Source organism: Chiloscyllium plagiosum, chromosome 14 (assembly GCF_004010195.1).
Source record: "Chiloscyllium plagiosum isolate BGI_BamShark_2017 chromosome 14, ASM401019v2, whole genome shotgun sequence".
NCBI lineage: Eukaryota > Metazoa > Chordata > Chondrichthyes > Orectolobiformes > Hemiscylliidae > Chiloscyllium > Chiloscyllium plagiosum.
In genome coordinates this window covers 81,044,459-81,066,532 of record NC_057723.1, presented here as the reverse complement: position 1 = coordinate 81,066,532, position 22,074 = coordinate 81,044,459, and the positions used below count along the sequence as shown (strand labels likewise).

Genomic DNA, 22,074 nt, shown 5'->3' with positions numbered 1-22,074 from the left:
CAGAGCGTTTCAGTCCATGGCATATCACGCAGTTTTCCTGATCACCAGCTACAGTTCCCGCAAAGGAACAACTTTCCAACCACGACTCCACCACAATTCCCCCCTACGACCCTACAACCCTCAAGTCCTGTCCCCACCTCACCCAAAATGCTAACTCCAATAATCTGGCATTAAAAAGGAACTTCAGACACTGTGGGCCTGCTGATCCAGACTTCTGCTGGGTCTTTGCAGTGACAGAGGGGGTTGTGTACAGAGAGAATAGTGTTTTGGAATGTGGAGCACAATATTATCAGCAAGTCTGTCAGCGGTCACAGCTGTCCTGGGATCCGGGCACCTGTTTCTGGCAGAGTCAGAATTTCAGTGAGAAATCCTGCAACCTTTCCTAAAAGGGGGAATAGTGTCACTCAAAGGCTTTGCGCAACTGTTAGTCCACTTCCCAGAAGGAACAGCGTTTCAACTGGATACCCTCTCTGGTCAGAAGTCACACGACACCAGGTTAGAGTCCAATTGGTTTATTTGAAATCACAAGCTTTCAGAGCGTTGCCCCTTTGTCACCTGACCCACTCCTCACTTCACCTGATGATGAGGCAGCACTCCGAAAGCTTGTGATTTCAAATAAACCTGTTGGACTCTAACCTGGTGTCGTGTTACTCCTGACTTTGCCCACCCCAGTCCAACACTGGCACCTCCACATCCCAGTTTTAACTGCACCAGACAGAGCGAGCAGATCCAAGATTGTCAACAAAAGCTTGGGATCATGTTCAAAAGAATTTGCATATTTTAAACTCTTGCACTCTGTCGTGACCAAAGCTGAGTTACAAAACCATCGACATCAATATCTCCATTTTGTTCAAGTGACCATTGTCATATGTTCGCCTGGGGAGGTGACGTTTGTCAGGATCATTCAAGAGTTGGGTTGGATCACAGTCCAGCCTTAGATTAGATTAGATTTAGATTTATTGTCACATGTATATGAAAAAAGTACAGTTGAACGTGTTTTTTTGGTGTGCAGAACACAAAGTGTTGCCATTTTGAAAGACTGAATATACAGGTAGTTCTGGGATAACACGTATTCCAGCAACGTGATTTGGTGATAATGTCAGTGAAGAATTAGGGAACAGTATTTTCGAGAATGGGGATACAATGCTTCAGAAACGTTTCTGAAGAGCTGGACTCAGTAATCCTTTCTCATTTTCTGTTTGAGAAGCAGCATTTCCTCCTACCCTCTGACAAGATTGCAATCAGATCACGGCACGTATTAAACTCAAAGCAATCATGCCCTTTGGAAATCCTTTGTTGTGGCTGAATGTTTGGAATGCCCTCCATCGATGTCCCACTCTGAAGCTAACACGGTATTTGGATTGACTCAGAGAGCCAGGACTGACTCTCCCAGAAACTCAGCTCCCACTTTAGAACATAGAACAGGACAGCACAGGAACAGGCCCTTTGGCCCACAATGTTGTGCCAAACATGACGTCAAATTAAACTAATCCCTTTTGCCTGCCCTTGGTCCATATCCCTCCATTCCTTGCATATTCATGCACTGATCTAAAAGTCCCTCAAACACTCCTACCACATCTCCACCACCACCCCACCTGGCAGTGCGTTCCAGACTCCTACCACACTCTGTGTGAAAAACACAAATGCTTCCCATCTCCTTTGAACTTTCCCCCCTCACCTTTAAATGCATGCCCCCTTGTATTAGACATTTCAACTCTGACCGTCAACCCTATTGATGCATTTGTAATTTTATAGACTTCTATCAGGTCTCCCCTCAGCGTCCACTGCTCCAGAGAAAGCAACCCGAATTATTCTAGCCTCTCCTTAGAGCTCATACCCTCTAATCCCGGCAGCACCCTGGTAAACCTCTTCTGCACCCTCTCCAAAGCCTCCACATCCTTCCTGTCATGTGGTGACCAGAATTGAACTCAATACACTATAGATTCTTTCCATCAACTCAACACAGGATTTTCTGATCAATTATGGGTCTCCACTATTTTACTCCGAAACTTGACCAGTAGATGACCTTTGGAACAGGACACAGCCCTCACACACACCTTCACCAAGACAAACCGCCATTTGAGGAAGTAAACTCAGTTGCCTGCCATTTTCAGTTCTGAGGCTCATGCCAACATCTCCACTGCTTCCACCAATTGACTACAACGTACTGGGGGCTGCTCAATAAGCCATTACCTTGTAAAAACCGAAGGAACTGCAGCTGCCGGAAATCAGAAATGCAGAAGGCAATTACAGGAAAAGCTCAGCAGGTCTGGCAGCGTCTGTGGAGAGAAATCAGCGTTAGCGTTCTGAGGAAGGGTCACCGGACCCGAAACGTTAACTCTGATTTCTCTCCACAGATGCTGCCAGACCTGCTGAGCTTTTCCAGCAATTGTCGTGCCTCACTAACCCTGTACAGTCAGGCACAAAAACATAACACCTCTCACCTCGAATCAGTTCATCAGATTCCATTAACTAACATTGGAGCTTACTCACACACACAATAAAACAATGCCTGGGCAATGCGCTATATAAAATGTGTGCACTGATGCTTCAATTGGCAATTCTGAACTTTAACTCAGTATGGACAATGGAGACACAAAGGATGATGTAACACAGTAACTGTGTGTACTTGTGAGCACAGTGTGCACCTTGTTTGTGAGAGAGAGAACAGTGTACATGCTATGTGTAACCACAGCATGTCTGTGTGCCCGAGAGAAAGAAACGGTGTGTGCCTGTGACCACAATACAATTTGAATCCCAACCATGTGGAAAGAGGACATTCAGTCCACTGAGATTGCACTAACCCTCTGAAGAGACTCCCACCCAGACCCAACACCTTCCCCCCCTCCTCCTAACCCTACATTCCCCATGGATTCCTGAAGAAGGGCTTATGCCCAAAACGTCGATTCTCCTGCTCCTTGGATGCTGCCTGACCTGCTGCGCTTTTCCAGCTACACATTTTTCAGCTCTGATCTCCAGCATCTGCAGTCCTCACTTTCTCCTTCCCCATGGCTAACCCAAACATCCCTGGACATCGTTGATTCTCCTGCTCCTCGGACGCTGCCTGACCGGCTGTGCTTTTCCAGCGCCACCCTTTTCGACTCTGACTCTCCAGCATCTGCAGTCCTCACTTTCTCCCTCTATGGCCAATCCATGTAACCTGCACATCTTTTGGGGAAACCGGAGCACCTGGAGGAAACCCACGCAGACCTGGATAGGACGTGCAAACCCCACACAGACAGGCGCCTGATGCTGGAATCGAACCGGGTTCCCTGGCGCTGTGAGGTAAGCAGTGTTAATCACTGAGCCACCATACCACCACACATGTATGAAAGTGACTGCGACAGAGCAGTGCGTATAATGTACATGCAGTCACTGTATGCATGCATGCGTAATTTATCTGAGACAGAGATATCACATTGTGTGAGAGAACACAGTCTGCAGTTAATATGGGACTACTCATGACCAGGTCAGGAGCACTGCGCCTCCATGCTGGGAGACAGCAGTCAAGTTAATTGCACCAACAAAGCAATATTTATTAGTCAGCGGGATTTCCTGGCTTGCATTGTGTGTGCGAATGTACACTGTGTGTGCCTCAGAATCAGCGAAACAAATATGAGCTGAAATATCTGTGCAGCTTTCCCTATTCTCTGCTTTAACATCAGCAGAGAATTTACCAAAGCCAATAAGAAAGGCATTGATTGTAATATGTGGTAAGGTTTGAAAGGAGGGCTAATCAGTTCAGCCGCTCCACCTGGGCTGATTTTACATTCCTCCAATCGCAGTGGGGTGGGACGTTGAGTGTGGTGGAGATTGGTTGCATAGTCTGTAAAAGACCTGCTTTAAATCTCTAATAAAACGTACAAAGAGTCTCAAACAGTACAAACACTAATCTCTGAAGTCACAGCAGGACTTTAGGAGGAGCTCTGTGAACATACCAAGTGATGATAGATGATATAGTCATAGAACCCAAAAGAGTGGGAAGAGGTCATTCGACCCATCGAGACTGCACCGACCCTCTGAAGAGCATCCCACTCTGACCCAGCCCCCACCCTATCCCTGTAACCCTGCCTTTCCCTTGGCTAACCCACCTAGCCTGCATGTTCATGGACACGATGGGGCAATCCACCCTAACCTGTACATCTTTGGATAAAGGTGGGAGTTAAATGCTCTTTCCTTGCTGCATCCCTCATCACAGGATAAACGGAGGCAAATGTTTCTTTCACAGAGTCATAGAGATGTACAACACGGCAATAGCGCCTTCAGTCCAACTCGTCCATGCTGACCAGATATCCTAAATTAATCTAGTCCCATTTGTCAGCACTTGGCCCATATCCCTCTAAACCCTTCCTATACATATACCCATCCAGATGCCTTTTAAATGTTTTAATTGTACCAGCCTCCACCACTTGTAAAAGTTGCCCCTTAGGTCCCTTTTAAATTCTTCCCCTCTCACCTTAAACCTACGCCCTCTAGTTTTGGACTCCCCTACTGTGGGGAAAAGACTTTGACTCTTCACCCTATCCCTGCACCTCATGTTTTGATAAACCTCAATAAGGTCACCCCTCAGTCTCTAACCTTCAGTACAGATGATGCAGTTTCATCTTTCATCGTTAAAGCTGACCATAAACACATCTGGAATTCACAGGGTTAGATCCAGGTTCCCCATGATCCTATTGAATGGTGGAGCAGGTTCGAAGGGCCAAATGGTCTACTCCCTAACTCCGATTCCCTCGGTTTCCCTCAGATAATCACATTGTACAACTGGTGTGAATTGAACAGTTTCATAACAGGGAAGTATTTGATGAACAGTCGTGAGTTACAAGTCAGCAATTAACACTTCAACATGCGCTGTTGGCTCACACATATTTCAGGAGAGGTGCACCTAGTCTTAAAGCTTGGGCATTGCACAATGTTGGAACCCGACTATGTTATGTTTCAGACCATCCCCTCCTACAGCCCTTTTCAAGCTTCCTCACTGTTCACTCCCCACCTATTGCCCCCTCATGTTACCAATAAGTTTTGAGTAAGAAACTAGAGAGAGAGAGTGGTGAACACAGCCCAGTCCATCACACAAACCCAACCTCCCACCCACTGACTCCATCTACACTTCCCACTGCCTCGGGAAAGGAGCCAACATCATCAAAGACCCCTCCTACCCCGGTTATAATCTCTCCCACCCTTTTCCATCAGGCAGAAGATACAATGGCTTAAACACACGCAACAACAGACTCAAGAACAGCTTCTTCCCTGCTTTTATTAGACTTCTGAATGGACATTTCAAATTTCAAATCTAATGCTAATCTAGCTCTCTGTGCACCTTCTCTGCAGCCGTAACATTATATTCCTCGCTCTGTCCTATTATCCTATGATCTTTGTGTAGTATGATCTGCCTGTACTGCACGCAAAACAAAACTTTTCACGGTACCTCAGTACATGTGATAATAAATAAACCAATTTTGTGTCTCCATTACCCAAGACCAAGTCATTGATCTCTGCCCTAGCACAACAATTAGCTGTGGAGTTGACCACTTCCAATACAAACAAGATAGTTCCCTTAACTATTTGCTTCAAGCTACGTAGCAGGATGTAGACAATTGTATGAAGTTTCTCTGTCTGCTATATAATTTAAAAATAAATAGTTTAATTTCTGAAGGAGAGTCACTGGATCCAAAATGTTAACTCTGCTTTCTCTCCATGGATGCTACCAGACCTGCTGAGTTTTCTCACCAATTTCTACTTTTGTTTCTGATTTCCAGCACCTGCAGTTCTTTAGTTTAAGAGGTTAATGCCTTTGTTAACATGATGGAACATAAAAAGTTCCCTGAAATCCCATGTCCAGGAACATACAATGCATTTCCCCCTCAGTCGCTCTCTTGCCCTACACTAAAGGTTATTGCTTCACGTAGACACTGTGCTTCATAATCAGTAATGGCATTAAAGTGCTAATTCATCAGGAAATCTCAGTAAGTGGTCACAGTTGTCCCTGTTGGACACACTTCATAAAAACTACATCAGCTTACCTTGGCTTTTTAAGTAAGCTGGGACCCTTTGATCTATCGAATGAAAGGCATATCAATCATGAGGGGTATAGATGGGGTTATAGAATCAAAGAGTCTTAGAGGTATACAGTATGGAAACAGACCCTTTGGTCCCACCTGTCCATGTAGATTATTTTTGCTCTAGATTGGGGGATTCCTAGACTAGGGGGTATATTTTTAAGGTGAGAGGAGAGAGATTTAAAAATGACACGAGGGGTAATTTTGTTACACAAGGGTGGTTCGTGTGTGGAATGAACTTCCTGAGGAAGTGGTGGATGTGGGTACAATTACAACATTTAAAAGACATTCGGATAAGTACATGAATAGGAAAGGTTTGGAGGGATAGGGGTCAGGAGCAGGCAGGTGGGACAAGTTTAGTTTGGGATTATGTTCGGCATGGACTGGTTGGACCGAAGGGTCTGTTTCCGTGCTGGACGGCTCGGTGTCCCTATGATGTTTATGTAATAGCTACCCCAGATTGCAGACAAAAACACTCACAAGACATGACTAAGGAAAGGCGCTTGTTTGTGGAATTCAATTGCATTTCTCCAAACCTCCCACTTTTCATAAAAAAAGTGCATGCACTATCATTCGCAAAACGTATGCAAATTACCCGATGAACATGGTCACAAAGAAAATGATCATTAACAGAGCAGTGTATTAACTCTATTCTGTTTGACTTTTGTCAGTCTCTACATATGCATTCCATGCATAGTCGTTCAGCTGTGCAAGTCTCCTAATGAGAGATGTTTATATTGTTGTTGGCTGTTCTTCTGTCATCTCATTTCTGGGGTTATATTCCTTTCTCTGGTGTGTGGCATTCCTGGGGAGAGTTCTGTTGCCATGATAATTGCTGTTGCTCATCTATTTCCGTTGCTGGGGTCTAGTGGACCTCTGATGGTCATTCTGTCCTCTGTACAAGCAGGGAGATCACCTCTTCCCAATTCATTGCCAACTCTGAAGAAATAGCTTCTCCCACTCTATGTACATTTCTGCAGTTGTGGCCATATATATAGTCATTTATATTTACCATGTGCAATTGATGTGACGACTGCTCTCTATTGGCTCTAATTTGCTGTGCAGGTTGAAGTTTATGGACAGCATTGAGTGTTTGCACTCTGACTGACTGGTTCGTAAATGCTCAACTCTGGCAATTTATGTTTTGAACGCAACAGTTAAAACTGCCTGCACCAATCCTTCAGGCAGTGTGTTCCCAATTGGATCCACGCACTTGATCCCTTTTCTCTGACTCACAGCTAACATTTACATCTATGTTACAGATTTATCCCTCATTTATACCCATTATCACTGCCTCTGTTTTTTGCCTTAGACACCCCACTATCTGTTCCACAGGCTCTCCTGCCCCTCTGTCTACAGCATTAAAAAGTGCACAATTTTACTTTCTTCAATTTCCAAAGAAAAGCCGTTGGACTCCAAATGTTAACTTTGTTTCTCTCGATCTACAGATGCTGCCAGACCTGCTGAGCTTCTCCAGCACTTCCTGTTTTTATTTCCGGTTTCCACCATCTGCATTATTTTGCTTTTCTGCAACTCTTCCCTTTCCCCTGTTTGTTCTCAGAAGAACAGAGGACTTGGTCAAGGTAGTGCCTGTGGCCCAACCATCTTCAGCTGCTTCATTATTGACCTTCCCTCACCATAAGGTCAGAATTGGGAACACTGCAGAGCATTCAGCACCATGTGTGTGTCTCCTCAAATACTGGAGCAGCCTGATCCTCATGTAACAGGATCTGGACAACATACAGGCCTGGACTGATAAGGGTGAGTAATATTTGTGTGACACTGTCCTAGATTTAGCTAACAAATGACAAGTAGCGCTCACACCACACAAGGCAATGATCATCTCTAACCATCATCCTTGACAGTCAATGGCACGACCATCACTAGCTCAACATACATGGGGTTACCATTGACTAGAAACTGAACTGCACTAGCCAGGTAAGTACTGTGGCTGAAACTTTATTGCTGGAACAGCACAGCAGGTCAGGCAGCATCCAGGGAACAGGAGATTCGACGTTTCGGGCACAGGCCCTTCTTCAGGAATGAGCAGAGAGTGTTCAGCAGGAGAAGATAAAAGGTAGGGAGGAGGGACTTGGAGGAGGGGCGTTGGAAATGTGATAGGTGGAAAGAGGTCAAGGTGAGGATGATAGGTCGGAGTAGGATGAAGGCGGAGAGGACAAGAAGGTAGTTGTCTGGGTCTCCATTCACAATGGAAAAATTAATCTGTGCATTGATCTGACTATCGCAATCTTCTGCCAGAACCTAGGCAAATAAACTCTAGGTTAATATTGAGAAATTCAGTAAGAAATAGCACTTCTATCGTGGTCAAACTTCAGAAATGAATCAGTCATTGATGTTACATTCAAAACAAGAAATGAAAATGGAAGTACTTGCCAACAGTATACTTGCAGTGATATATTAACAAATACAACTTCCATTCCTATAATAACTCTAACCTAATGAAACATGTTAAAGAGTAAAATCTTAGTTTGAGTGGTAAAACAGATGCCAAGCCTGATTTTGGAGAGCTGGCCAAAGGCATGCTTAAAAGGTTTGCTTTGGAGGAAGATTTTGAAAGCAGAGGGGAGAGTGTAGTTGCTACAGTTAATGAGGTTAATTATTAACTCCCCCTCCCACTCCACCGAGGATATGCAGGTCATTGGACTCATCCACCGCCAAACCACAACAACGTGACGGTCGGAGGAGGAGCGTCTTATCTTCCGACTGGGAACCCTCCAACCACAGGGGATGAACTTGGACTTCACCAGTTTCTTCATCCCCCCTCCCCCCACCTTGTCTCAGCCGAATCCCTCCAGCCCGGCTCCGCCTTCCTGACCTGCAGTCTTCTTGTTGACCTCTCCGCCTCCATCCTACTCCGACCTATCACGCTCACCTTGACCTCTTTCCACCTATCACATTTCCAACGCCCCTCCTCCAAGTCCCTCCTCCCTACCTTTTATCTTCTCCTGCTGAACACTCTCTGCTCATTCCTGAAGAAGGGCCTGTGCCCGAAACGTCGAATCTCCTGTTCCCTGGATGCTGCCTGACCTGCTGTGCTGTTCCAGCAATAAAGTTTCAACTTTGATCTCCAGCATCTGCAGACCTCGCTTTCTCCTCTAAGTACTGTGGCTACAAGGTTAGAGACTAGGAATCCTGCGGCGAGTCACTCACCCCTTGACTCCCCAACGCCTGTACTCCCCACTTCCCTTGGATGGGTGCAGCTCCAACAACACTCAAGAAGATTGACACTTTCCAGGACAAAGCAACCCACTTAATTGGCAGCACAAGTGGCTGCGTGGTATTATCGCAAGGCTATTAATCCAGAAACTCAGCTAATGCTCTGTGGCACCTGGGTTCAAATCCCGCCATAGCAGACCTCTGAATTCAGTTAAGGATCTGGAATTAAGAGTCTAATGATGACAGTGAAACCACTGTCTACTGTTCGGGGAAAGTCCCATCGGGTTCATAAATGTCCTTTAGGGAAGGAAATCTGTCCATCTCTGCTGGTCTGGCTGACATGTGACCCCAACAACATGGCTGACTCTTCACTGTCCCCTAAACAATAAATGCTTTGGCAACAAAATAACGCAGAACAGAAATTTCAATACAACATCCTTTAATTGTCACACCAACGCTATGACAGGAGCACAGTGCAAAGCCTTTACAATGTCTGTCTTCTTATGGTGACATCTTGGGTTCAAGTAGCTCGGTACAATTCTTGGATACAGCAGAGGAATACAAATTGTTGCGTTACTTACAGAGTTGAAAAATAAGTTAAAAATAGGACAACATTAAAAGGGTTGATATTACAGTAAGGTGGGAAATTTCAGATAGACATTACAGTGTGGAAGCTCAGCACAGGGCCCTGCGCGTGGTCTGAAAGATCTTCAGACAACACCTTCCAATTCTACAACCACATCCATCTGGAAGGACAAAGGCAGCAGATACATGGGAACACCGTCCCCTGCACGTTCCCCTCCAAGTCACTCACCATCCCAACTTGGAAATATCTCGCTGGTTCCTTCACTGTCGCTGGGTCAGAATCCTGGAATTCCCTCCCCCTGGGTATTGTGGGTCTACCTACAGCACGTGGACTGCGGCGGTTCAAGAAGGCAGCTCACCCCCACCTTCTCAGGGGCAACTAAGGACGGGCAATAAATGCTGGGTTCAGTCAGTGACACCCGCATAAAAATTAAACGAGCCCAGCTTCTGAAGTTCCTCATTCCTGATGCTGTTGAACCCTGACTGTCCCTTTCATTAAACTAACAACCACAACATAAAGTGCCCCACGTACGTTCCCACAAAAATCAGTTTACTGGAAGCAAGCGAAACTTGCGAAATATGGCCTGCTGTGAAATGATGAAAGGGGAGAACAGCAAATCCCTTTCAGATAATTCATATCCATTCCCGAACGTCATCTCACAGCCTGCAAAGTTTAAAATATACCCGACAGCTGCAGTCATCAAAGCGACATTCTCAGCCTTTACAGAGATCCTTCCTGCCTCTTGGTGAATCTCAAACAACCCTTTTGAAATTATAGTCGGGGAGAAAGAGTTTGGGACAGACCGAGAGAGGAGTTTGCAGCACAGTGCGAGAGATAATAACAGGGTGTGGGGAGAGAATGGCCAGAAAAACACCAAAAAAAGCACACAGGAGTTAAAATACAGGGAATGTGCAGCTGGGGGAGAATTAGTGCAAGGAAAGTTGTACACTTGGATTTTGCAAAGAACTAGTAGTGAGGCTGTCAGTGCTCAGCGATTATGATGAAGCAACCTCAGGCACACTGGCAGATCTCAATAGAGAAGGAAATCTGCAAATCACTATCACATCTGGACTGCTCCTTCAGTAGATTTGTTCTTCAGCTGTCTTTGCAATAAAGGAAATGAGGATATGACTTATTCGGCCTAATAGAGACCTCCTCAATATGTCAGAAGCAAAAATCTAGCATTGATGCATTTTTTTAAAATAACCAATAAGGGACTACCTTACGCTGAAAGACTGGAGCGACTGGGCTTGTATACCCTTGAGTTTCAAAGATTGAGAGGGGATCTGATTGAGACGTATAAGATTATGAAAGGATTGGACACTCTGGCAGTAGGAAACATATTTCCACTGATGGGTGAGTGCCGAACCAGAGGACACAGCTTAAAAATACGGGGTAGACCATTTAGGACAGAGCTTGGGAGAAACTTCTTCACCCAGAGAGTGGTGGCTGTGTGGAATGCTCTGCCCCAGAGGGCAGTGGAGGCCCAATCTCTGGATTCATTTAAGAAAGAGTTGGATAGAGCTCTCAAAGATAGTGGAATCAAGGGTTATGGAGATAAGACAGGAACAGGATACTGATTAAGGATGATCAGCCATGATTATAATGAATGGTGGTGCAGGCTCGAAGGGCAGAATGGCCTACTCTTGCACCTATTGTCTATTGTGTGGCACCAAAACTATAATTCTACAAGTATGGAGGCTCATTCCTTCAGAATGGAGATTTAAAAAGTTAAATATTAATTTTTAAAAAAAATTCTGCTTCTATGAATTTATGACTCCATGTCTCCTGATTTTACATTGAATTAAAGATTATAATTCCTATCTCCAGGTTTAGATGCTGCATGTCTCAATGAGATTTCAGTCATTGAATTGATTGATACAAGGTTTCTTACTCCTGCTCAGATGTCTCCGATACCCTGCAGAAGGGCAAAACTGAGAAGCAAGCCTCAATCTGGATTTTGTGACTCAAAAACCAATTAACTACACATGTGGCTGTTGAAGAAAGGTTATTGGATGATGGGACGCACTGTTCTTTTAATTACAGCACCTCAAAATGTGCCCAGAATTCACAGATCCTGCGGAGGATCACTTCCAACCGAGAGCAGCCCAGAAGATGGATTGCCGTATACGTGCCAGTGCAGCCGTTTATGAGAGAGTCCCTCTGGAACCATTACTCAAATACTCGTTCTTCATTCCCACACCTCGTTGTTCAGAAACATCAACTTTCTCTGAATCAGTCTCCCTCCCTTTCCCATCAAAGGTTTTCCCCTTTCGACCACATTCCAAACCTGCGACTTGCACCTTCTAGGAAGATAAGAGAAACTGGTGCATGGTTTCACATTGAATTCCTTCTAGGCTGGTGTTAGACAGACTTCTGACTGACAACACAGTCACAAGTCATTGGGCGACAGACAGGGAGATGGAGTTAAAGCCACAAGTAGATCAGATGTGATCCTTTGGATGAAGGATCACTCCCACCACAACTTCCTATGATCTTATCAACATTTTCTTTAAGTCCCATTTGCCATTATGGGTTGAAAATATATCCCTGTTCCATCATCATCTTCTGGCAGAATCCAGGACCCTCCCTGATAGCCAACAGGGAACCACCTTCTGACGAGCCACTGATGGTGAGCAGCACACGCCAGTCCTATCAATGATGTCCACAACCCAAAAATAGTTTTAAAATAAATCCGGAGCCAAGTCTGTATCAATCCAGCAGGGCACACTGGGCACACCAGACAACATTGAACATAGTAACAGGTCCATACACCAGTTCCTTGGCCAAGAGTAGTTACTAGCACCCGATAACCCGGGCAGCAAATACTTATCTTTTATAAAAATAAATTATCTTTCAACATGACAAGGCAAGGAAAGCAATGCTTCTGAGCTCTCAATATTCACACTTCCTGCTTTGAAAAGTTATTTGTTCTTCTTAACCAAAGACCTCAATTATCCAAATGAGATGGGCAGAGATAATTTTGTTCAGATAATTGATCGCTTGGATAACCGGAAACAAGCGGTAATTTATGAGTGCCAGTATTTGAACATGCCTCGGTTATCCGACAATGCACGCCCTAATGATGTTTAGCTGATAACTGAATGCTGAGTTGCCTAATGCTGTTTTTACGGGACCTTGAGAACTTGTTCGGATAATCCAAAATTTGGATAATTGATGTTTGGATAATCGAGGTTCTACTGTATTGTGTTGGCATTTTAATCAAGTCATCGTGAACCTGACTATGTTGCTGTAACATTGCTAATTGGTTGTGCTTTTGGTACTCACTGTGCCCTACTCTACACACTGAGAGGTGTCAGTCATCACCACAATATCTACATGCAGATTAGATGCAGTTCTGAGGGAATGCTAGAGGATCTGTCTTTTGGATTAGATTATAAATTAAAGTCCTGTCTACCTTCTTATATTAGCGCGAAAGATCCCATAGAAGTATTTTGAAGAAAGTTCTCCACAGATTCTTGGCAAACATTCATCCCTCAACCAATCCCTCAATCACTCTTCCACATTCCTGATGACGGGCTTATGCCCGAAACGTCAATTCTCCTGCTCCTTGGATGCTGCCTGACCTGCTGTGCTTTCCCAGCAACACACTCTCGATCCCTCAACCAATGCCCAAAACAAGTGACCCTGGTCATTACTTGATCAGTTGAGCATCGGAGACCGAGGGGTGACCTTATAGAGGTTTATAAAATGATGAGGGGCATGGATAGGTAAATAGACAAGGTATTTTTCCTGGGGTGGGGGAGTCCAGAACTAGAGGGCATAGGGTTAAGGTGAGAGGGGAACAAATTAAAAGGGACCTAATGGGCAACGTTTTCACGCAGAGGGTGGTGTGTTTATGGAATGAGCTGCCAGAGGAAGTGGTGGAGGCTGGTACAATTACAGCATTTAAAAGGCATCTGAATGGGTATATGAATAGGAAGGGTTTGGAGATATATGGGCCAAATGCTGGCAAATGGGACGAGATTGGGTTGGGATATCTGGTCAGCATGGACGGGTTGGACTGAAAGGTCAGTTTCCGTGCTGTACATCTCTATGACTTCTGCCTTTACTTGTGGTGGCATGCTGTGCATATTTCCTACTTTGGACCAAAGTTTAAGAAAGTTATTCATTGTCTGCAAAACGTCTTGAGACCTCCCGAGGTGGTTGAATTTGCCACGTAAATACAAAGTGCTTTTTATTGTCTTACTGCTGTTGTCACCACTGTTTCATACTCCTTCCCGTGTCAGTCCGCTATTGCACTGGGGGTAACTGGGCAGGATACCCTGGACACTCGATGTATTTTCCACAGGGAAAGTGAGCTCGATTCAGTCATGGGTAATCCTGGTTGCCCAAATTTCCACCGAACGTTCCAATTTATACAATAATTGGAAATGAAATCATATCCCATCAGCTTCTCTCCTTTAAACTGCTCTAAGAACGCCCAAACACGTTCAAACATGCTCTGCTCTACAATCTAAACGCTTTTAAGTCTAAATCTTGGCGACCAACGCCTAATTCATGATTTACCTTGTATTTTCATTGGAATTACTCTGGTGTCCAGCGTACGGATCCCATCCTTTCATTCCTCAATGCTCAACAACAGAAAACAGTCAGTGTTGAGTATTTTACTTACCCCTTACACCACTGCAGTGTCCAAACACCATTGTGAAAGCCAGGAGATACAATAAGTCCATCCTCAGCCTATTGCCTCTGTGCATCAACACCACTGCTTAAGGCTATAGAAAATAAAACAAAGGAAAGAGAAAGAATTAGTCTGTATGACCTTCTCTTGTGTGGTTTCCTGGCACGGCCAGGATGTTGAGGTTGGCAGTGTAGGCAAATCAACATCTACCACACCGGCAAGATTTGGAATTGCCAACACAGTGTCCTTCAGGATGGACTCTGCCACAGGCTAAAGCACCTGGGCAGTGTCCCTCACTCAAACCAGGGAAGGAAAGTATTCACCTTGTTATATACAGCAGAGCTTTAATGTTTATAACACAGAACTGTTTCAACCTATAACAGAGCGGAGGAACTATATTAAACACAGCCGGATGGTTGCGTATATTTCACTGGAGACATTAGAGAGCTTTCAGGGAAGCAAGCATGCAGTTTATAATAGTCAAGAGCGTGGCGCTGGAAAAACACAGCAGGTCAGGCAGCATCCGAGGAGCAAGAGAATCAACGTTTCAGGCACAAGCCTTTCATCAGGAATGAGGCTTGTGGGCTGGGGGGGAGCTGAGAGATAAATGGGAGGGGGGTGGATAGCTGAGAGTGCGATAGGTCGGAGAAGGTGGTGGAGCGGATTGGTGGGAAAGGTAGTGGACAGGTCAAGAGGGCGGTGTTGAGTTGGAGGCTTGGGACTGCGATAAGGGGAGGGGAAATGAGGAAACTGGTGAAATCCACATTGATCCCCTAATAAGCCCTTTATTAGGAAGGGCTTATGCCCAAAATATTGATTCTCCTGCTCCTCAGATGCTGCCTGACTGGCTGTGCTTTTCCAGCACCACACTCTCGATTCTGATCTCCAGCATCTGCAGTCCTCACTTTCTCCATATATATGAGATAGGACTAGTCCTTGACATTGTTCAATTACCCAATGAAATTTGAGTACAGGGGTTGGGATGTCATGTTGACATTGTACAGTACGTTGGTGAGATCTTTTCTGTGACCAGTTCTGGTCGCCCAGTTATAGGAGGGATATTATTAAACTGGAAAGCATTCAGGAAAGATTTTTTTTTTAAAATTCATTCGCAGGATGAAAGCATTGCTGGCTAGGCCAGCATTTATTGCCCATCCCTAATTGCCCAGAGGGCAGTTCAGAGTCAACCACATTGCTGTAGGCCGGACCAGGTAAGGTTGGCAGTTTCCCTTCCAAAAGGGCATTTGCCAGGATGTCTCTGAGAATGGAGGGTTTGAGATATAAAAGTAGACTGGAAAGGCTGGGACTTCTTTCCCTGGAGGTCGAGGGGTGACCTTACCGAGATTCATAAAATCACAAGGGGCACAGATAAGGTGAATGATTGGGGTCTTTTCCCGAGGGTGGGGGAGTTCAGAACTAGGAGGCATATTTTAAAGGTGAGCGGAGAAAGATTTAAAAAGGACGTGTGAGGGAACGTTTTGACACAGAGGGTGGTTTGTAAGTGGAATGAACTGCCAGAGGAAGTGGTGGATGCAGGTACAGTTACACCATTTAAAAGACATTTGGATAAGTTCATGAATCGGAAAGGTTTGGAGGGATATGGGCCAGGCACAGGCAGGTGGGACTAGTTTGGGAACATGGTTGGTGTGGACTGGTTGGATCGAAGGGTCTGTTTCCCTGCTGTAAGACCCTATTTAATACATAGATTGTCTACAGCTCAGAACAGCAATACTGTACAGAATACAAAGCTGTTCTATGGTACATACGAACTACATTACAGTGCATAATAGAACAGTGTTACAGTATATAATACCAGAATGTTACTGTATATAATGGTGTTGTGATCTTATGTAAAATACAGAAGTGTTTCAGTCCGTACATACTGAATAGAGTTTCTGTAGATAATACAGAACTGTCATTCTAAACAATTCAGAACCAGATAAAAAAAAGGTGTATCACTGTACGTAATACACAGAGCTGTCATATTGTTTACGTACAGTGATTATGTTATTACTGCCTGCAGTTCTGGTCAGTGTATTATGGAAAGGATGTGGAAGCTTTGGAAAGGGTACAGAGGAGATTTACTAGGATGTTGCCTGGTATGGAGGGAAGGCCTTACAAGGAAAGGCTGAGGGACTTGAGGCTGTTTTCATTAGAGAGAAGAAGGTTAGGAGGTTACTTAACTGAGACATATAAGATAATCAGAGGGTTAGATAGGGTGGACAGTGACAGCCTTTTTTCTCAGATGGTAATGGCTAACATGAGGGGACATAGCTTTAAATAGAGGTGATAGATATAGGACAGATGTCAGAGAGTAGTGAGGGTGTGGAACATACTGCCTGCAATAATAGTAGAGTTGCCAACTTTATGAGCATTTAAATGGTCATTGGAGAGGCATATGGATGAGAATGGAATAGTGTGGGATAGATGGGCTTTAGAATGATTTCACAGGTCAGCACAACATTGAGGGCTGAAGGGCCTGTACTGCGCTGGAATGTTCTATGTCTACCCAGAGCAGTACTGTTGTATACAAGAGAGCATTATCCTTATGTATATAAAAGAGGTACTTCATGACCAGGAACTGGATAGCATGAGGTGATGAGCTGCTGTATAAAATTGGGAATTCTTTGCCATTCTTTCCACCAGTTTTATTTTATTAGGCAGAGCAGTTTCTCTTAAAATAATGTTACGTTCCATGATATAAAATAGATGCAATATGCAATACATTAAGCCATTTATCAAACACAGAGCATCACGACTATAATACAAGTGTCCTGCTATTATATACTGTCAACTGAAAACAATAAACGCTGGAGATCACAGCGGGACAGGTAGCATCTGTGGAGGGGGAGAGAGAGAGAGAGTGCGAGAGAGAGAGAGCGAGAAAGAGCGAGAGAGAGAGAGAGAAAGAGAGAGAGAGAGAGCGAGAGAGCGAGAGAGCGTAAGCTAACGTTTCATGTCTAGATGACTCTTCATTAGGTTCATGTAGACTCGAACCAATAGTTTGTTCTCTCTCCATGGATGCTGTCTGACCCACTGTGATCTCCAGCATTTGTTATCTTCAGTTCAGATTCCAGCATCTGCAGGAATTTGCTCTGACATCCTATTATTATTTATTACCTAGAGAGTGATAAAACACATGAAACACGTCACATATTTAGAAAGAGACTGCCCTCTTCCCTCTGGCCCAGGAGATTGCAGATTCAAACTCCACTCCAGAGGCTTCCATGCAAAATCTCGGCTGAGATTACAATGCAGGACTAATGGAAAGCAGCATGATCAGAGAAGCTGCTGATCTGCTGAAATCCTAAACCAAGGCCTCACCAGCTGGACATCAAAAACTCTGCCGCATTATTTGAAGCCCAGGGAAGAATGCTTGGTGCACAGGGGCAAATTTGTCCTTCAGCAATATCACTCAAAGAAATGATCTGATCCTTGATCTCATTGGCGACTTGGATCATGCTGTGAACAAACCGGCTGCTATTTTTCCAACACTTTGTGAGGACTGCATTGGCTGTGAAACACTTTGGGAAGATCCAAAGTCATAAAATCCATTCTATAAATGTAATTCATCTTTTCTTTACACGCAGTAGCCTGGCTTTAGCAGGCTGCAGTATTACTGTGTATAATGCGTGAGCAATCTGCATCGTGATACATAGAGAAACCTCACAATCTACAATATATAGCTGCGTGATTGTAACACTGAAGTGTTCCTGTGTGAAGTCACAAAGTAATATTACCATCTTCTGGATGGAAGAGACTTACAATATACATAATGTAATATATAATAAAGAGGGCAGTGTTACTATACATGTATTGCACAGATATGCCCTCTCTATACTATATGCAAGAGAAAAAATATGTGGAGTGTTACCCTATCAAATAGCTTATTAAACAATGGTGTTGTTATTCAGTAATCTCCTAGAATTTACCTGTTTTGTTTAGATTCCCTACAGTGTGGAAACAGGCCCTTCGGGTCACACTGACCCTCCAATGAGCCATTTCCCTCTGACTAATGCACCTAACACTACGGGCAACTTAGCATGGCCAATCTACCCTAACCTGTACATCTTTGGACTGTGGGAGGAAACCGGAGCAAATCCACGCAGACACAGGGAGAATGTGCAAACTCCACACAGACAGTCGCCCGAGGCAGGAATCAAACCTTGGACCCTGGTGCTGCGAGGCAGCAGTGCTAACCACTGAGCCACCGTTCCTGATTGTATACCCCAGAAGTTAAAAAGAGCTAAAGGACTGTATTTATATGACATCAATTGTCACCCCAGCACATTCCAAAGCTCTCTTATTTCTTTTTTAAAAAGTGCAGTGTTAAAATAAATGTATATAATCATGTGATCTTTTAAATTAACTTAGGTAACAGGAAGAAAATGTTGTGACATAAACTATCATACCTGTCTGATATACTTCACATTCCTTACTGTAACCTCCTGCGATGTTTCACGTCTCACACTAAATCACTCTTACAGTCATAGAGTCCTACAGCACGGAAACAGACCCTTTGGTCCAACCAGTCCCGCTGACCACGTTCCCAAATTAAACCAGTCCCACCTGCCTGCAGTTGGCCCATATCCCTCCAAACTTTTCCAATTCATGAACTTATCCAAAATGTCTCTGAAACATTGTAACTATATCTGCATCCACCACTTCCTCTGACAGTTTATCCCACCTGCTAACCATTCTCTAAAAAAAGTTGCCCTTCGCCATAAAAAATGCCCCCTAGTCTTGAACTCCCCACCCTCGGGAAAAGACCCTTGTCATTCCCCTTATCCACACCCCTCATGACTTTGTAAACCTCCATAAGGTCACCCTCCAACCTCCTACAATCCAGAAACAAATCGTAGTCTTTCAGTCTATTTCTATATCTCAAACCCTCCAAACCCGGCAATATCCTGGTAATTTTTTTTCTGAACCCTCTCCAGTTTAAGAATTTCTTTCCTATAACTGGGCGACCAGAACTGGACACAGTATTCCAGAACAAGCCTCACCAATGTCCTGTACAACCTCAACATGACATCCCCAACTCCTATATTCAAGGGACTGAGCAATGAAAGCAAGCTTGCTAAACACCTGTTAGCAACCCTGTCGACCTGTGATGGAAATTTCAACAAACTCTGCACGTGAACCCCTTGGTCTCTGTTTTACAAAACAACCCAAGGCCCTACCATTAAATTGATTAAGTCCTTCCTTTGTTTGTTTATCAAAATGCAACACCTTACATTTATCCAAATTAAACTCCATCTGCCACCCCTCAGCCCATTGACCCAATTGATCAAGATCCCCTTGTAATCTTAGATAACCTTCTTCATTGACCACCAATTTTGATGTCATCCTCAAACTTAGTAACCCAGCCTCCTATATCCTCATCCAAATTATTGATATAAATGACAAACCAAAGTGCACTTAGTATCGATCCCCGGGGAACACAGCTGGTGACAGGCCTTCAATCCAAAATCAACCGTCCACCACCACTCGCTGTTTCCTACCTTAAATCATAGCCCCTGATGCCCCTGATTGATGTAACTAACAATTCCTGCAACTGTTCCTATAACATTGAATCAAACACTCTTTTTTAATATATATCCTAGTATTACACTTAAATGTAATCCTTTGAAATCCTGTATTTGTAATAATAACAACGCTTTAATAGTCACATCAGCCCTCAGAGTAAAACTGCTTCTTAGTGCCACAATCCTAACTCTAATCCTCACATAATTCTCAAACTTCAGGATTACTTGGTTAGATGCCTTACTGTCCACAGTGTAATACACTCTTGTTACAGTGTGGAGTATACATTACGATATACTCCACAGTCCTCACTGTAACATTACGATATACTCCACACTCCTCACTGTAACATTACGATATACTCCACACTCTTACATTATAAACCCCGCACTCCTCACTGTAACATTATTAAAAACTTCACACTCCCCATATAATGTTACATATACTCCACATTCCTCAATGATATATTATCATTTATTCCAGACTTCTCACTGTTCCATTATGTCCCCCACATTCCTTGAGGTAATGTTCCATTCCTCATAATACCTCCACTCAAGTCCCACAGATTCAGGGCAACACTGCCTCCCATATGCCATTGTAACATTCTTGTATGACACTGATTACATTGAAAATACCTCCCTATAGCCTAGCCCTCACTGGCAAATTCTTAGGATCACTGAAAGGCTGCTTTATAGAAACTTTATTTCTTAGATTTCCAATATGCTTTTCTAAACATTAAATCTGGAACCTGACCAAACAGAAAGTAATTGGAATGACTTTCTTTCAGATAATAAACTGAACTCCCAAAGCTGAAGAGCAGAAATTAAAATTACAGCTGACTGTGGATCTTCATGCTAATGATGTCAGGACCAAAGACAGAGGGATTTCTGCAGCATTATTTACATGACATGCTTTTGAAATTGCACTGCAAGTACACGGCAGCGTTTAGATCTTCCCATTCCCAGCGCTTTGAGTAAAGGAAACCCTTTATGCTCCATTATACCCAGCTGCATTAAATTATCCAGGAGATACCAAAGTCCTTGGAAAACTGCACCTTTATTCCTAATGTTCCTTCGCCCTTTGCTTCTTTCTCGGACACTTTCAAAAATCCTTTCGCCCTCAGTGCTTCCCTGAGTCATATTTCTCACTCTCTCTGGCTCTTTCCCCTCTTGCTTCTGTCCCTGTCGATTTTCGCTCACTCTCTAACTCAGCCGCTCCTAACTCCGATTTTACCAATGATTTTTGCCTGGTCTCCATCTGCCTCACTATGTGTGTGTGTGTGTGTGTGTGTATCTGTCCATCTGTTACTTTTACTCTCTTTCACACACACACACACACACCCCTTCCCTTAAAGCATTCCGCGAACACTCCAAATATATATTATTTTTCTTTTAAAAAAAATACAACTTACCCCACAAAGTCTGTGCCCACCAGTATAAACGGTTTTCCATAAAGCTCTCAATGCCCAAACATCACAGGCAGTGTTCCAATACTAAAACATTTTTTTTTTAAAAAAGAGTGGAGAGTTTGTGAGTAAATATATATATTTGTATATTTTGTAACAGGGGTTGTTAATTTCCAGAATTTGTTGGTCCGAAACAGCGGTTGAATTGTCGCTGTACCGTCCCTAAGGCGCCTGAATTATCCCAATGTTAAAGGCTGCACTGACACTGGTCGTGACTGAATTGCTTTTCCATGTAGAGGTGGAATTCTGTCGCTGAGGTTGCGAGCTGGTACAGTGCCCCCTCCCCTGTCAGGTTGGCGATGCGGGACACTGTTGGTCCACTCTGAAAACAGTTCAAAACTTTCACAGCTGCTCAAAACTTTTCAGCAACTTCTGCCGTCCACCGCCCTCTGCTGGAAGCTTCATGTATTGCAAAGAAGGTGAGGTAGGGACCAAGGAGGAGGAAGTGGGGACTGCAGATGCTGGAGATCAGAGCTGAAAAATGTGTTGCTGGAAAAGCGCAGCAGGTAATACTTTGGATCTTCAGCCACAATTCCCTTTTTTTTACAGAAAAAGGTAAATATTAACTATGCGTTGATTAGAAGCACTAGCTTTCGGAGCGCTGCTCCTTGATCAG

At 44.0% G+C, this 22,074-nt stretch overlaps 1 protein-coding gene across 1 annotated transcript in view; it reads right to left on the bottom strand.

Moving 5' to 3' along the window:
• Positions 1 to 21,758, bottom strand: part of LOC122556846 (fibroblast growth factor receptor-like 1) — a 165,173-nt gene extending 143,415 nt beyond the window's left edge. Inside the window, exons 1-2 of the mRNA XM_043704091.1 lie at positions 21,405 to 21,758; positions 14,459 to 14,561 (exon numbers count right to left, since the gene is read on the bottom strand). Of these exons, the coding sequence (XP_043560026.1) occupies positions 14,459 to 14,543 (85 nt within the window). The 5' untranslated portion in view covers positions 14,544 to 14,561; positions 21,405 to 21,758. The remainder of the gene's footprint in view (positions 1 to 14,458; positions 14,562 to 21,404) is intronic.
• Positions 21,759 to 22,074: the final 316 nt, after the last annotated feature.